At 41.5% G+C, this 17,063-nt stretch overlaps 1 protein-coding gene across 1 annotated transcript in view; it reads right to left on the bottom strand.

Annotated features, from left to right (window-relative positions):
• The window catches only part of ATP8A2 (ATPase phospholipid transporting 8A2), a 498,496-nt gene that overhangs the window by 435,175 nt on the left and 46,258 nt on the right, over positions 1-17,063 (bottom strand). Inside the window, exons 3-7 of the mRNA XM_034663775.1 lie at positions 9,919-10,018; positions 9,147-9,245; positions 7,900-7,945; positions 7,204-7,244; positions 2,087-2,160 (exon numbers count right to left, since the gene is read on the bottom strand). Of these exons, the coding sequence (XP_034519666.1) occupies positions 2,087-2,160; positions 7,204-7,244; positions 7,900-7,945; positions 9,147-9,245; positions 9,919-10,018 (360 nt within the window). The remainder of the gene's footprint in view (positions 1-2,086; positions 2,161-7,203; positions 7,245-7,899; positions 7,946-9,146; positions 9,246-9,918; positions 10,019-17,063) is intronic.

The raw sequence follows: 17,063 nt of genomic DNA, 5'->3' as shown, positions 1-17,063 counted from the left end.
AAGACGCGCCTCTTTGAGGCTCAACACCAACACAAAGTTGTTTTCCCAATGATCCACCCTTACGGGCCCCACATAATGGCTGCTTGACCTTAAGTAGCAGAAATAACGGAAGAAGAATGAGAAGAGGACTGGTGGGTTAAGGGAAACACAGCATGTTCCAGCTAAGACCCCACCACTGTGTTTGGATGACCATTAGAGTCTGAGACTTGGCCTGCTCCTGACCAAAAGAGCAGTGCTAGACACAGCCAGTACAAACACATCTTTTGAAGAACACTACAGCCAGAGTTCAGCAATCAGGACACAGGCTTGGCAAGCCTTTTCTTCCCTGCACCTTTTACTATGTCAACAGGTAACTTTTTAATCAAAACATCCAATTTTAAGGACAGAACCCTTGAAGAAGCAATAAGCATGGCAGGGGCGCCTGGGTGGCTCAGTCAGTTAAGTGTCTGCCTTCAGCTCAGCCTATGATCCCAGGGTCCTGGGACTGAGGCCGGCGTCAGGCTCCCTGCTTAGAGGGGAACCTGCTTCTCCCTTTCCTTCTGCCCCACCCCCTGCTCGTGNCCCCACCCCCTGTTCGTGCTCTCTCTCTCTCTCTCTCAAACAAATAAAATCTTAAAAAGAAAAAACAATAAGCATGGCGGATACTGTATTCTTACTTCTAATCACTGGGGTAGGTGCATAGTTAGTGGTCAAGAGAAGTCTATAACCCACTGACTAAGTTAAAATCTCCTACTGCTACCTTTGTGGGCTGTGTGGACTTGGAAGTTGTTTAATCTCTGTTTCTGTGTTTTCTCACATATAAAGGAGGGATACCAAGGGTTTGGGGGAAGAGTAAATGGGATAATGTACTCATTGGACTGCTTAGCACAATGTACAGACTCAAACAGTAATGAGCATCCTAGAAACATGTTGTCAGCTCAGACAAACCATCTCATACTAAAACCAGGTTTTCTGAGGGTTATGGTGAAAACTCATGCTCCAAACTGTCAAGTGATCCACATTTCACTATTTCTCTTGTTACCAATCAATACAGACATACATGAGTCCTGCCCTATGTATGCTCTTCCTTCTCTATGGGCCTGGGATCCTATTTTTAAACCTTTTATCTCAAGCAGAAAATTTATGCTAAGGCTTAGAATCCAATGTATGATCAAATCCAATAAAAGCAACACTGTCTGCATTCAAAGAAAATGCCAACAGTGTGAGCATCTAGGAGAGTCCCTGCAGCACATAAACATAGGAAGTTTTAGTCTTATCACAGAAATTAATCTTGAACTCATGAAAAAAAATTTATTCATATCCTAACTATACCACTCCATCTTGGATATATACTTTTATGTATCAAGCCAAGGAAAAGTCATGGACTGCACGGTCCATTATTCATGTCACTCAGTGATTGGTGACATCTTCCAGCATGAAACTACCTGGAGAACATGGCAATGGCACTTGGGCAGAAAGGGGGATACAATGTGGATGAATGAAGGGGCAACACCAACCACAAGTCATGTCTCTGCTGCGAACATGGCCCAGATCTCTGAGAAGCTAGTAAAGGAGGCCCTGGCTCCATGGGAAGACTCCTGGCTGGACCCACCAGAAGACTGGTTCTCAAGCCTCAGAGAGGCTGCAATCTGCATGTTACTGCGGAATCACTCCACTGCTCTGGGGAGTCTCCTATGAATGAGGAATAGCCCAGAACTGCTACGAGACTAAAATGAATCAGTGTATCTAAAAGAGTTCTATAGGGTAATCAGAGGGGGGAATGAAACATGAGAGACTATGGACTGTGAGAGGCAAACTGAGGACTTCAGAGGGGAGGGGGTGGGGGAAGGGGATAGCCTGNACTAAAATGAATCAGTGTATCTAAAAGAGTTCTATGAAAGTATAAGGGAATGGAGAAAGGAAAATTTAGGATTAAGGCAGGAACAAAAAAAGGCAAATGACAAGTAAGAGAAGAACAGGCTGGTGAGAGAAGGCTGGTGTCTCTGGGGGATGGAAGGGAGAGGATGGCTTGTGATTCCTGTAGTCACCACTTCATGTTTTATTGTTCACAGTTATTTCAAACAATGTGCCTGCTCGCACACCTAACCTGGAGGATAGCAAGGCCATGTCTGCTGGGAGGTACTGCCCATTGACGACCTTCACAATGTCTCCCACCGCCACCTAGAAAACCAAGGACAAGGACAGAGAAGCGTGAAAGACAGGAAAGCACAAACAGTCATTAAGGTAGTTAAATATTTGAAGAAAAAATTACTACATAATTATGCCATGAAGCTTAATACAAAAGCCCAAATTATTTTCCTTGACAAGAACAGAAGGAAAACATTTCGATACAAATGATAATATTGCCTTTCTAAAACAGTGATGTTGAATAAAAAAAGAAAAAAAAAAAACCAAGGGACAGTAAGAAAAGAGAAGAGTCAGAACAACTATCAAGGTCTCATTTTCTTACGATTATTCCATCTACTTGCAAATCCCCACTTTTGAACTTGGGAACAATCGCAAAGCTGTACACAGTAAGGGAAACTGGTTAAGTGCACAGCTCCAGAGCCAGTCTGAATGCCATGCTCAAGTCCCCAGGCTGGACTCCTTGCTAGTCCTGAGTAACCCGGAGCAAGTTATGTAAACTCTGTGGGCATCAGCCTTCTCATCTATGTATATAATGAGGTTGACAGCACATATTTCATGGGATTATTGCAAGGATCAATTGAGTTAACACACATAAATTTTCTCCATTTTACAAATGGGGAAACTGAAGCTCAAAGAGAAATAACTTGATCACAGTCCACACAGCCAGTAAGTGTTAGACCCAAGATTCAAAACCGAGCAATGGGCCAGTGGTCTGATTACAAGGCAATACTGAATTCATCCATGAACAGTACATCTAAAAGGTCCCCTGGAAACACACCAGTTAAAAGAGAAGATTTGTACAGCCTCAAGAACTTGCCAAAAAGAGACACAGCCAAAGTCAGAGACCACCTAGGGAAACAGACTCTCCAGACACAAGACCCCAAGCTAAAGAAAAAGGCCTTAATCTGCTGAACATGGGCACCATGACCAAGGGTTTGTAAATCCTTTACATGACGTCACAGAAGTACCCAGCTGGGTAGAATACGGCTTTCAAGTCAGGCAGGCTGAGGTTCAGATCTGAGCTTCACTAGCCCTGGGATCTTGGCAAGTTCTTCACCTCTGTGAGCTCTAGCGTCCTCACTTATAAAATGGAGAAAGATCAACACTTACCTTGTAGGGCTGATGCAGTGATTAAGGGAGTATATGCAAGCACCTGGCCTGAAACAGGCATGTGCTAAGTGTCAGTCTCTGCTAGCAGGGGTGTAACCGAATGGACACTATGAGTGTGAAAAGTCACAGAGGCCACGATTCTCAGAGAGCACAAGAACAAAGGCTGTTCTCAGCACACGTGAGTAAGTTCAAAACTCAACATGGGCACTATGCCTTCCTTCTTACTCTAATGCATGTTACTATTCTCTTAGAATAGTATTCTAAGTATTCGAAATCAAGAATTTCGAACCGAATACTTCAGAAATACGTATGAAAGTAATATTCATGAAAGACTCCTGGATCTTGCAAGCTAGGAGAATGGCGCTGGCAGGTGACTATATTTAACTTTTTTTTAGGAAAAAGGAGGTTTTACTAAAAACATGTCCTGCTAGTGTTTTGAATCGAAGCACTATCAAAGCATGTGGGGAAGTAAGAAATCAGGCTCAATGTAAGGAAGGGGGGTAAAAGTTAAATTCCAGAACCACTGTATGTTTGAAGTTAGTATCAACTTAAAGCCAAAAGGAAGGCCTATAAGTATATTCCACATTCCACAATAAAAAGAAAATCAAAGAATAGGTGCTACTGAGCTATATTAACAACCATCAGTACAACAGTAAGGAATGCTTACGAAAACTGAAAATGTTTTTAAATGTAAAAGAATTTTATGTGAGGGGCGCCTGGGTGGCACAGCGGTTAAGCGTCTGCCTTCGGCTCAGGGCGTGATCCTGGCGTTATGGGATCGAGCCCCACATCAGGCTCCTCTGCTATGAGCCTGCTTCTTCCTCTCCCACTCCCCCTGCTTGTGTTCCCTCTCTCGCTGGCTGTCTCTATCTCTGTCAAATAAATAAATAAAATCTTTAAAAAAAAAGAATTTTATGTGAATAGTTTAATTATATAAAAAAATCAGAAGAAGCTGTTAGTTAAAAACTAGAAAGGAAAATTGGGCATGTTTTCAAAAGAAAAAAGGCAGTGGATTTTTTTCTTAATTCAGTGGGAGGAAAAGGGAAATTATGGCTTTCTCCCATGTTAGTTATTTAAATAAAGAAACATTCATATCCCAGTCACAAAGTTCTACGAAGTTCCATGCACATGAAAAACGACGTGGTTGGAAATGTGTTTGAAAATGGTTTTCTATTTGGTAGTCTTACGCATGGTTGTCCCTTGAGTGTGTGAAGTTTCCCAAATGAGAATTCCTAAGATGAGAAAGAACTCCCTCTAGATTCCTGAATCCACTCTAGCCTCAGAGGACTTCTCAAGCTTCTTAATTTTTAAGAATAAGCTCAAAGGTTTTCTCAAAGTCAACCGAAGCTATCGAGTTGCACTGAAGAGCTGCCTCCCAGCCTTCACTAACTATTGTGCTACAGCCCAGGGGACTGCCAACTCGAGCTCAGCGTTTCGGATTAGGGTTGTATTGCTTTCGGAAGCTTAAAGATAGCCAGGCCCACCTTGCCTGACATCTCTGGTGTTTGGTACCTCTTATCACCTGTCTTCTCCCATATTCTCATCCTTGTTCTGAGCCACTCTGCAGATGTGCCTGGCTCTGCTTCCCATACACCTCAGACTTTCATCCAGTTCTCTCTGTCTGGAACAGCATTTCCCTCTTAAAATAGTTACCTCTCATTCATCCTTCAAGAGAACACCTGAACATCACATGAGGGAAGCCTGTGCTCATCTGAACCGATGGGTCTAGACTCGCCGTCCCTCCCCTTTGTTCCAGAAGCATCTGAAGCATGCCCCTACACAGAGCTCAGCACCGCACTGCATTCTATCCAGCTGCCTGCCACTCCCATGACACCAGTGGTTCGGGCCAGCGTCATCAGCCTCACCTGGGAACTTGTTACAAATGCAAAATCTAGGGCCCAGTGGAACTCCCAAATCAGAAATTCTTTTTTTTTTTAAGATTTTATTTATTTATTTGACAGAGAGAGAGACAGCCAGCCAGAGAGGGAACACAAGCAGGCTCCCAGTGGGGGGGGAGGGGGACCTGATGCAGGGCTCGATCCCAGGACTCTGGGATCGAGCCCTGAGCCGAAGGCAGACGCTTAATGACTGAGCCACCCAGGCGCCCCCCAAATCAGAAATTCTGAGAAACAGCACTCAGTGTTAGACCAGCCAGTCAAGCTACTGGAAAGCCCACTGAAGGCTGAGAACAAGGGTGGGCAGCTTCTTAAGGGCGGTGGCCGTGCTTTATTATTACTTGCATCCCCAATACCTAACACCATCTCTGGGACATGCTAGGAGCTGCATTTAAACAAACAAAAGCATTTTAATTGAAATAAAAATATTTGTGGCAAAGCATATAACAGGTATCTGCTTTGGGATTTTTTTAACTTCAAATGTGTGTAGGAAATGGTAATGAGCTTTAGGAGTCTGTGAGGCCATCAACTCCTAGACCCAGAATTCAGAGATCATCACTTCATTTTCTACTGTTTCATGTAGTGCAAACATCCAAATCCCAAGCATTCTTCCCTCCAGCCACTGTTCGTTACTTTCTGGGCCAGGGGAAGGTGTCAGGAAGCGTTTGGAGAAACAGAGGCCATTCCTAAGTGCAGTGGGAATCCTTGAACCCCCACAGTACTGAGCATTTCTAACCTCTATGAGGTCAAGAATTTCCAACCACTACCAAGAACCCACAGACTTCTAATAAGAGGGAGGTCAATTAATATTGGCATTACAGGACTTCTAGATTGCTACCACGGTTAAGGTGTTATCACAAAACACTATAAAAAGACTTCACAGTTCTCTTATAACAAAGTAAACAAAACACAAACGAAGCTGAGAGCTACAGTTACTGTGCCACAGGTATTTTGCAGAGTAAAAGATCATAGAAGCATTTTTAAACACTGCTTGTTAAATGGTAAGCAGGAGAAACTATTGGTAAGTGAACCTTCTAAAAAGTAGTTTTCTTTTGAAATCATGTTAATCATCTTTGGATCCTGAAGTCAAGAAAGTCATCCCCCCCAAAAAAACATCTTGCAACAATTAAGAAGGTCCAGGTAAAACAGAGGCTCACTTAAAAAGCTAACTTTATCAGATACGAGATACCCAGATGGCACAGCATATTTCTTCTACATTTTCTACTCATCACTATAAACAACCCAAAAAACCCTCACCATCCCCAAATCCTCCCAACCTCATGCTTCCAGAGACGTGGAGGCAAACCCTTCTCACTACTGTAAAGTTAAGAGCAGTGACTGCTGGTCATGACAACCAAGTTCAGGATTGAAACAGGCTGGCCTCCAACCCCCACTCCACCTCTGTTTACACTTCACAGTAAAACCTTAAACCCAAAACTCTTCCCACCCAAAACGTTAGAAGTGAGATTCTCCAAAGTTAGAAAATCTTCAAAAAAAACAAAAAAACAAAAAACAAAACAAAAAACAAAAGCTGGATTTCAGTTAGGAGAACAGAAGACCAGGGAAGAGGTTTCTTGGATTAGAGTTGGAAACTAGAGAATCATTTGCTATTTCAGAAGTATCCAACAGGATCAATGAATTTCACAACTGTGAACTGACAGAATGAGCACTTTCCAGAAGAAGCAAGGAACTGAGTCAATAGGCAGCAATTCTGAGTAAACCTCACGGGAAACTTCACGATGTAAAACTACATGGAAGATTACTGATGTCTTAACCCGGACTTCATCTACTGCGATCAATACTAGCAATTAATTACAAGTCCCCAAACAGTACTTTTTCAGGCAGATCTTTAAAATTACTGGTTTTTAAAAATTTTTTATTTAAATTCAATTAGTCAACATATAGTACATCATTAGTCTCATATGTAGCGTTCAATAATTTATCAGTTGCACATAACACCCAGTGCTCGTCACATCACGCGCCCTCCTTAATGCCCATCACCCAGTTACCCCATCCCCCGACCCACCTCCCCACCTCCAGCAACCCTCAATATGTTTCCTATAGTTTTTACCTCTTTCCACATAATGGTATGCCACATACCATTTCTTAACACTGAAAAAGAAAAAACAATGTACCAGTTAATATTGGTGATAATCAAAATAAAAATCAGCTTTTCAAAATCTAAAAGGCTCCTTTCAAAATTTCACTATTTTCAACATACCATATCTTCAGACATAAAGTCATACCACACCACTCCTCAAAATGGAGCCCCAATCCACGTACCATATATACATAATAATGCATACACCACACATATAGATACATGCATATAAGTTAAAACTAGCTGTATTTATCCCAGAAGAAAAATATCACCCTGTTGTTATGAGATTAAACACACACACACAGGCACACACGCACACACACACAATACGGACCTAATGTTCTAGAAATCAATACAGTAAAAAATAGAGAAGTAGGTAGCAATTATAAACCAAGGATGTGAATGGTTGGATTTTTTATAGACCTAAAATATGTCTAGTTCCTGAAATTTACCACCTTTTCTAAGCTTCTAAAATAGAAAAATTCTGTTCAAATTTTAATAGCCTGCACTCACATTTTGTTGTATTGGTTTGTAATTTTGCTATTTCTTTAAAATATTTTCTAGATCATTTCCCTCCACTTAATACCATTAGCTACTTATTATAAATGCTTTAAATGCGGGTCTAAAGTTTTCTGGTGGAAAAAGTGATTCAGCCTGGTATCTTACCTATTGTTTTCTTTTTGTTCACTGCATTGTCTGCCTTATGCCGCTTCTGTTAACAGAAAGAAAAGAAAGTTTTTAGATTCAAAAGTTCCAAATGCATATTTGAAACAGCAACAATAGATCAGGAGAGAAACAAGGCTCCAGGAAATGGACCTGCAGCAACGCAAACACTGTGAAGCTCAGCTCAGAGGTTTGTGACCCAGCAGCACTCACTAAACTCAGGAGACAAATGTCACAAACATGGATGCCTTCTACTCTGGTGTCAGCCAGGACATTTTGGCTCCAACAAGAAAGGAGCACTCTGAAGTTTGAGACTTCTTTTTTCTTTTTTTTTTAAGATTTTATTTATTTATTTGACAGAGAGAGACAGCGAAAGAGGGAACACAAGCAGGGGGAGTGGGAGAGGGAGAGGCAGGCTTTCTGGGGCCCAGGACCCTGGGATCATGACCTGAACTGAAGGCAGACGCTTAACGACTGAGCCACCCAGGCACCCCAGAAGTTTGAGACTTCTCATGCGTTGCTTCTTTTAGGTGGGACTAAAAGAATTACTCAGTATGATAAACCCAACAGCGACTGAATTCATTTTACTGGTAAAGAACTTTGAGAGCAAAGTACTTCTGATTTGTATTCCATTTATTTGTTTATCTATTCCCAGAAAAAATGTACATAATGTGTGCTAGTGTATGTGTGAGCCTGAAAAAGAGAGACAGGGGTGGGGAAGGGAGGGAGGGAGAGAGAGAGAGAAAGGGGAGGAGGGAGTGAGGGGTAGAAAGGAAGAGAAAGACCCTGCAGACAAGACCATAGACTGAGGAAAGGGGAGAAAGCATGAATATGATTGTAGCCAGTGAACTTGGAGATACACTGAGATAAGTCTGGGGAGAGAGAAGATTTCATAAAATCACCCCAGGCACAGCCGGCCCAATGCTGCTATACGAGGCAGCAATACCACCTTTTTGCTACCCAAATTAGCAAGCTCTAAAGAAGGATTTAAGGAACATCAGTGATAAAAATCAAAGAGGGTTCACAGAGCTAACATTAGAAAACACAGTTGGAACTACTTCTGTGTCACTGTACAGGTATTTAAGACACTGAGTATACACACTCCCTCCCCAAAAATACCATCATGAACCTTGAGAGGTTAGTTAACTTCCTGACCAATTTCCTATCTTCAACAAAGAAAAACAGAACAACAAATAAATTACAAGTTATATTCAATACAAGGTTTTTATTATATGAAAGCAAAAACTTACAAAATCTTCTACAATCTCTTTGATGCCTGCAATTGTTAAAATAATGATCAGTGGTACCAGGGTGGTGTATCTTCCCGTTGGAGACACATCTGGAATTTGCTGTAAGACAAGAAACCAAAAGAGGGAAGTTGACAAATTAACATTTTTTTTAAAGATTTTATTTATTTGACAGAGACAGAGACAGCCAGAGAGAGAGGGAACACAAGCAGGGGGAGTGGGAGGGGAAGAAGCAGGCTCACAGCAGAGGAGCCTGATGCAGGACTCAATCCCTTAAGGCCAGGATCAGGGTCGAAGGCAGACGCTTAACCGCTGTGCCACCCAGGCGCCCCTGACAAATTAACATTTTAAAATCAAAATCCTCTCTACAAAAAAGAAAATATGACACTCAACACTCACTCTTTGGACTTTTCTGTTCCATTTCTGTTTTACCAAAGTGATTACCTTCTTTTTAAAAACTAGCTACGTGTTTTACATATTTTAAAAATTTTATCTAACATTGCTATGTGTTTAAAACTGAAAAGGGGTTAAAAGTATGACTCTAGGGCCATTTTTCAGTGCCTGTTTTAGTAACTGCAATTATCCTTATGGCAATATCTAAAGAAGTCTGCCTTTATGCAGAGTTCATGTCTGTGCATGAAAACAATGACTGGATGAGGGGACAAATTACATTCAAGTATTATGACACTTTTTCAGTTAAGTGACCTTTTAACAAAATCCCATTTTGCATGCAATTAACATTATGAATTTTAAATCACTTTTAAAAAAGCGTTACCTGTAATAAGGCAATGAAGAGGAAGAAGGCATTAGCAGCTCTTCTAATCTGCTCATACAAGAATCGAGGTAGAAACGTCAACACGCTGTACTTGGCCGTACTAAAAGTACAAAGAAAAATGCTACTGTCAGCACAGATGTAAACTCTACAAAGAAAACAAAAAGTTGAGTGAATTTTAAAAGTGGTTTTAAAAATAAAATATTTCAGAATTTAGGACAAGAAAATTGCTGTGCTGGCCCTGTCCCACGAAGATTTTGTAAAAGGGCACACCTGAGAAGAAAATCTAATGTGACCTTTGTTTTCAAACTTAGATATATTTACTATTCACACACCGTAAGCAGAAAGATTTACCCGCCTTCTAAGAGCTCCAGTAACCACATCAAGAGTATTTGCTGGGCGCCTAGGTGGCTCAGTCAGTTGAGCGTTCGTTCGACTCTTGGTTTTGGCTCAGGTCATGATCTCACGGGTCGTGAGATGGAGCCCCTGGTGGAGCTCCGTGACCAGCAGAGAGTATGCCTGAGATCCTCTGCCCCTCTCCCTGTTCCCACTCTCTCCCTCTCTTTCTCTCTCTAAAATAAACAAATAAATCTTTAACCAAAGAAAAGAATATTTGTTAAAGGAAAATATGTTTCAAGGGTCCCAAAACAGAAAGAGGTACACACTCCAAATACAGCAAAAGACATGAACACTGAAATAAGGAGTGAGATAGAAACATTAATTGAGGGGCGCCTGAGTGGCTCAGTCGTTAAGCGTCTGCCTTCAGCTCAGGTCGTGATCCCAGGGACCTGGGATCAAGCCCCGCATCAGGCTCCCTGCTCCACTGGGAGCCTGCTTCTTCCTCTCCCACTCCCCCTGCTTGTGTTCCCTCTCTCGCTGGCTGTCTCTCTCTGTCAAATAAATAAATAAAGTCTTTAAAAAAAAATTAATTGAGCGATCCTCGTGAGTAGAATTATCCCTGGATGTGTGATGTGTGACAATTCTTAATATAAAGCCACTGATTCGATGTAGCAAGTCAACTCCATAAAGGATGCGCTGGGTCCCAGGCGTGTGTGTAACAGGTCAGTGTGTCCCTCTAGGTCCCTACCACAGGTGTTTATTCTTTCAACCACACTGGAATAAACTCCATTCCTATCACACCCTTTATTTGGCCACCTTTGCTCATGCTTGTTTGGAATTTTTTCCAGTCTTATTGAGAAATAATTGACATACATCACTGCATAACTCAGGCATATGGCAGGATGTTCTGATTTACAGATATTGTGAAATGGTTACCACAGCAGGTTCCGCTAACACCCATTTTCCCATGTAGGTAAAAGAAAAAAGGAAAAAGAAATAACTTTCAGATATATCATGCAGCAGTGGCAGCTACTGCCACGTGTTGTATACGATGTTCCTTGTATGTATTAATCTTACAACTGGAGGCTGTACCTTTGCGCCACCTTCTCTAATTTCTCCCCCCCCACACACTTCTGGTAATCGCAAATCTTATCTTTTTCTATGAGTTTGGATTTGTTTTGTTTTGTTTCTTTAGATTCGATGTGTGAGATCGTATAACATGTCTTTGTTTTCTGATTTACTTAGCATGCCTTCAAGATCTATCCATGTCGCAAATGGTAGGAGTCCATCATTTTCTGTGGCTGAGTAATATTCCACTTTATGTATATACCACAACCTCTTCATCCATCACTGGACACTTCAGCGGTTTCCATGTCTTGGCTATTGTAAACAATGCTGCTATGAACAAGATGGTGGAGATATCTTTTTAAGTTAGTGTTTTCATTCCCTTTGGATATATTCCCAAAAGTAGAACTGCTAAATCATAGGGTAGTTCTATTTCATTTTTTGAGGAAACTCCATACTGTTTCCCATAGTGGCTGCACCCATTTATAGTCCCACCAAGAGGGTTCCCTTTTCTATCAACGCCAGCATTGTTATCGCTTATCTTTTTGATGGTGACTATCCAAACCGGTGAGACATGATAGGACCTTATGGTTTTAATTTGCATTTCTCTGATGACTAGTGATGCTGGGCATCTTTTCATGTGCCTATGAAAGCTTTTCATATATCTTCTTTGGATAAATGTCTGTTCAGGTACTTTGCCCATTTTTTAATTGGGTTATCGTTTTTGGCCATTGAGCTGCAGGAGTTCTTTGTATATATTACATATTAGCCCCCTATCAGATATACGGTTTGCAAATATTTTTTCCCATTCCAAAGGTTCTCTTTGCACTTTATTGATGGTTTCTTTTGCTGTGCAGAAGCTTTTCATTTTGTTGCTTGTGCTTTAGATGTCACATCCAAAAAATCATCACCAAAACCCATGTCAAGGAGCTTTGTTCCTATATTTTCATCTAGGAGTTTCAGAGCTTCGAGTCTCATATTTTAGTTTTTTATCTATTTCAAATTAATTTTTGTAAGTGGTGTAAAATAGGGGTCCAGTTTCATTCTTTTACATGTGCAAATCCAATTATCCCAGCACCATTTATTGAAGAGACTATCTTCTCTCCCTTGAGGATTCTTGGCTCCCTATCCAAGTATCAGGGGACCATATATGTTTGGGTTTATTTCTGGGCTCATGATTATGTCCTGTTGGCCTATTTGTTTTTATGCCAATACCATACTGTTGTGAGGACTATGGCTTTATAGTATAGCTTGAAATCTGGAAGTGTAATACCTCCCACTTTGTTCTTTCTCAGAATTTCTTTGGCTATTTGGGGTCTTTAGTGGTTCCACAAAATTTTAGCAGTGTTTTTTCTACTTCTGTAAAAAAAAATGCCATTAAAATTTCAATTTAATTTGTGTTGAATATATAGATGCTGACTTTTTTGCTTCCACCTGGGACATCCTCCTCATCCACATGGTGTCTCCATAACTAAACTGCCCTTCCCATCTTCCTCTCCCGTTCAAACTTATATCTTCCATTGAGTTTATTTATTTTTTTAATGTTTTTTATTATATTATGTTAGTCACCATACAGTACATCCCTGGTTTCTGATGCAAAGTTCGATGATTCATTAGGCATATAACACCCAGTGCACCATGCAATACGTGCCCTCCTTACTACCCATCACCGGTCTATCCCATTCCCCCACCCCCCTCCCCTCTGAAGCCCTCAGTTTGTTTCTCAGAGTCCATAGTCTCTCATGCTTCATTCCCCCTTCTGATTACCCCCCTTTCTTTATCCCTTTCTTCCCCTACTGATCTTCCTAGTTCTTATGTTCCATAGATGAGAGAAATCATATGATAATTGTCTTTCTCTGCTTGACTTATTTCACTTAGCATTATCTCCTCCAGTGCCGTCCATGTTGCAGCAAATGTTGAGAATTCGTTCTTTCTGATAGCTGAGTAATATTCCATTGTATATATGGACCACAGCTTCTTAATCCAGTCATCTGTTGAAGGGCATCTCGGCTCCTTCCATGATTTGGCTATTGTGGACAATGCAGCTATGAACATTGGGGTGCATATGGCCCTTCTCTTTACTACGTCTGTATCTTTGGGGTAAACACCCAGTAGTGCAATGGCTGGGTCATAGGGGTAGCTCAATTTTTAACTTTTTAAGGGACCTCCACACTGTTTTCCAGAGTGGCTGTACCAACTTGCATTTCCATTGAGTTTAACCAAATCACAAAGACTCCTCTTCCTCCAAGCCCACAGGATGATGTTATACGGTCTCTGCTTTGTTTTGTATTTCATTTATCTATCCCCAGAATAGATTCTGGGAACATTAAGAATGCTTACTTCAACTTTGTATGTTCCCACTACAGAGCAGATAATCAATGAACAATGAAATAATCTAAAGGCATAAACTGAGAAGCTAAAGGGGCAAAATGAACCATTCCTCTTTTGGCTGCTCGAAGATTTACCCATAAAAGTACCTGCTTGACTTCTAACTTGCCTTCTGAAGACATGATTCTGAGCCAACTCTTAAATAAAACATATTGTAGCAAGATTATCTAGCAGGTTACAAATACACAACAAATTAGAAGCACCAAAATAGAAGAGTAAAGGGTCATCTTTCGCTTAAGGTATTAAATATACATATTAAAAAGTATACGAAAACCACTTTTAAGACAGTTCAAACTTAAAGATTCTGACACCTGAAGGGATATCACTGAACTAGCTAGAAAATGTGCTTGCATGGAGCCCCTACACACTTATGTAGCCATTTGGGGTATAGGTTGTCACTGTAAAATTTTGCCAGACAGAAGATACGAGCTCAAATCAAGCTTATTAAAGCGTAGGGGAAATATATCAAATTCATGCACATGATAAGCTCACAGTGCAAAGTTCTCTTAATTGCAGTTTAGCGGACAACTTCGAACAGAACACCATGCATTCCTTTATGGTGTACTCACCACTGAAATAAAGCAAACAACATTATCATAAAGGAAACATGAAAATTTACACACTCTAAGACTAGAAAGCTTCTTATAAGGTAGTCTGACTGTAACATTTGAACCCCAGATTCCATATGTATGAAATAGACACACACACACACACACACACAGTTGGCACATGACCCCGTCTTTGTGTGAACATTTCCCACTTGAGTAAAATACTAAGTATGCTTAAGGGGACCTACATGTCTCTGAAATGCCATAAAGGTAGAAGGTTGGATAAGAAAAAGATCCCAAACCAAAGATAAGATAGGGAAGGAAAGCAGACTAACTTTTATTCTAGTCGAAATAGAAAAGTGAGTCTAAAATATTTTCAGACCGAAACAGAATAAGCGTAATCAATAATTCAGAGAAACTGACATTCATCCAAGAGATGGCTACTGTGTAGTAGTAAAACAGTGCTACTGGTCCAAGGACCACACCCTGACTGGCAACCGCCCTTGCACAGGTAGATTTGTTCAAATCTCCTATTTGAAGTCAATCCAGCTGAACGCTATAAGGCACAAAAGGATAAGAGACATTTACCATCCGCTGTAGCAGGGGAAAGAACAATCCACAGGGTGAAATGGGTCAGTGAAGGAGGATCCCAACAGAAGAGTTTGTTCACCCAGGTGAATGAGTCACCCCCTAAAGATTCCCACTCGGACCACGTGTGTCAGCATACCTACGAGGATGGCTGTTCACAGTGAGGACAGACCCGGGCTCCAAGTGGTCCTGGGTATTTAGCACATCTTAGAGCCTGGGGAATGAGGATAAATGACCAGGAGAAAACAAGGGTTTCCTGTGGTTTACTCAGATTCTCTCTAAACATGTTAGATGGCTATTTCTTGAAATTAGGTGGCATGAAGAATGATCAGGGGTTTGTCAAAAATCCATTCAGCCTTCCTTCAGTGGATGTTTACTGAGCCCCATCTATGTACTATGCACTGTACCAGGCACTGCAGGGAACCAACTGGTCAAAAATGCATACCGTCAAGAGAATTGCATTCTAGAAGAAAAATCAGCGTGAAGAAAAATATATGACAGGATACATGTGATAAATACCGTGGAGGAAAGTCCATCAGGGAAGGAGGATACAGAGGGGTACACACGTGGGATCCAGGGGAAGGGGCATGATTCTCAATGGCGCGATCAGGGAATGTTTCACTGAGAAGGCGATGGGTGTGCTGAGCCCTGGAGGAGATGAATTAGCAGGAACATCTGCATGGGTACACAGGGCAAGAGTGTCACAGAGTGAGAGAACAGCAAATGTCAAGTGTGGAGTGGGAGAGCTCGTGTTGTTCCTTCTGTGGGAGGGGCAGGAAGGGGCCAATGTTGATGGAGCCACGTGGAGCAGTATGAAGAGACCAGAATGGCCACATGCTGGCCTTTTCTTCTCAGGAACGGGAAGCCTCTGGAAGCCTCTGGATTCTAAGAAGACAAGCTCTGACAACAGCAACAACCTGTGAAGCCCCTCCCCTGGGGAATGTGGCTCAGCAGGAGTAGCACTCAATTATGTGTATGGTGGGCGTGCTCCTCTTGGACACTCGTAGGATCTGGCAAACATGGGAAACAACCCATATAGAAAATAGGGCCTGGCAAAAATGTGGGTTTGGGGCCAAGTCTGCCACAAATCACAAAGCACTGTGGAAGTCTGATCTCCAGAATCAGCACAAAGCAAGAACCCAGACATGACACTTGAGTACGATTTTCTAGCTGTGAGAAAAACCCGAGTTGACAACTGTTCTCCAAAGGCAAACCAAAAAATACAATAATTGCTCAAAGTGCAACTTCCCCTAAAACAAGCTTCCAGAAACCCAGAAATTAAACTAGCTTAACACTCCTCCCTGAAATGTAAGCAGTAAATCCACCTGAGGTATACATACAGCCAGAAGCATTGTTTATATTCTCCTGCATTACATGGACATTACATTCTCTTGTATGTGCCCAAGGAACAGTAAGTGTTCAATATTGACTGAAAGAGAAGAGGGCCCTTTTAAATAACTCCACAGGAGGCGACTGTGAGCTGAACCAGTGCTCCATGATCATGTTCTGGAAACTTCCATTCCACCCAGGTCCTGTAAGATGCCATTCACCTTTCTCCTCTCAAAATAGTCACTCAGCAAGGAGTTCTGGATTACTGAAGGTGGAAGACAAGAAAACACAGTGTCCTAACAAAGTTGTTCATGTTCATTTCATAAACAGCTTAATTCATTTGTCACTTAGTGTATTAAACTAACTCACAGAAAAGACCAAGAGTGAGTGAGACACTACATGCAAAGACCAGGGGACCCCCTGCCATTCCTGCTGATGATGGTCATCAGGGCACAGTTGGGAGTCACCCAAGAGGGGGTGCCAATGGACAACAAAACCTACGGCCCTTCCCAGGTAGCGCGGACTCCTGCTGCTTTGCCAACCAACCCCCCTAAGTTATATTCTGGAAATCCTCTCCAATATAGAAACTCCTGCTGATAAACAGGGATAGGACCACTTCACTAGAAATTTTCACTTCATTTGCCTGAACTACTGCAATTTAACCAGTTGCAAACAAAGGTTAAGAAGCTCATTTGAAAACAATGATATTGTTATTTTCAACACTTTTCCTATTTTTAGTCTACAGCTGGGGAAAAATACTGTCTTATCTCATAGCTTGCTCCCAGAATGTAGTAACCTGGACCTAGACCGGTGCTGTTAGTGATACGCCTCTTCATAGCCCTTTATTATGGCTTACCTAGACCCTTAGCATATTCTTTTTTTTTTTTTTTT

The sequence above is a fragment of the Ailuropoda melanoleuca genome, chromosome 7, assembly GCF_002007445.2.
Source record: "Ailuropoda melanoleuca isolate Jingjing chromosome 7, ASM200744v2, whole genome shotgun sequence".
Taxonomy (NCBI): domain Eukaryota; kingdom Metazoa; phylum Chordata; class Mammalia; order Carnivora; family Ursidae; genus Ailuropoda; species Ailuropoda melanoleuca.
The sequence above is the reverse complement of the archived record's forward strand: the minus strand, read 5'-3'. Positions and strand labels throughout refer to the sequence as shown.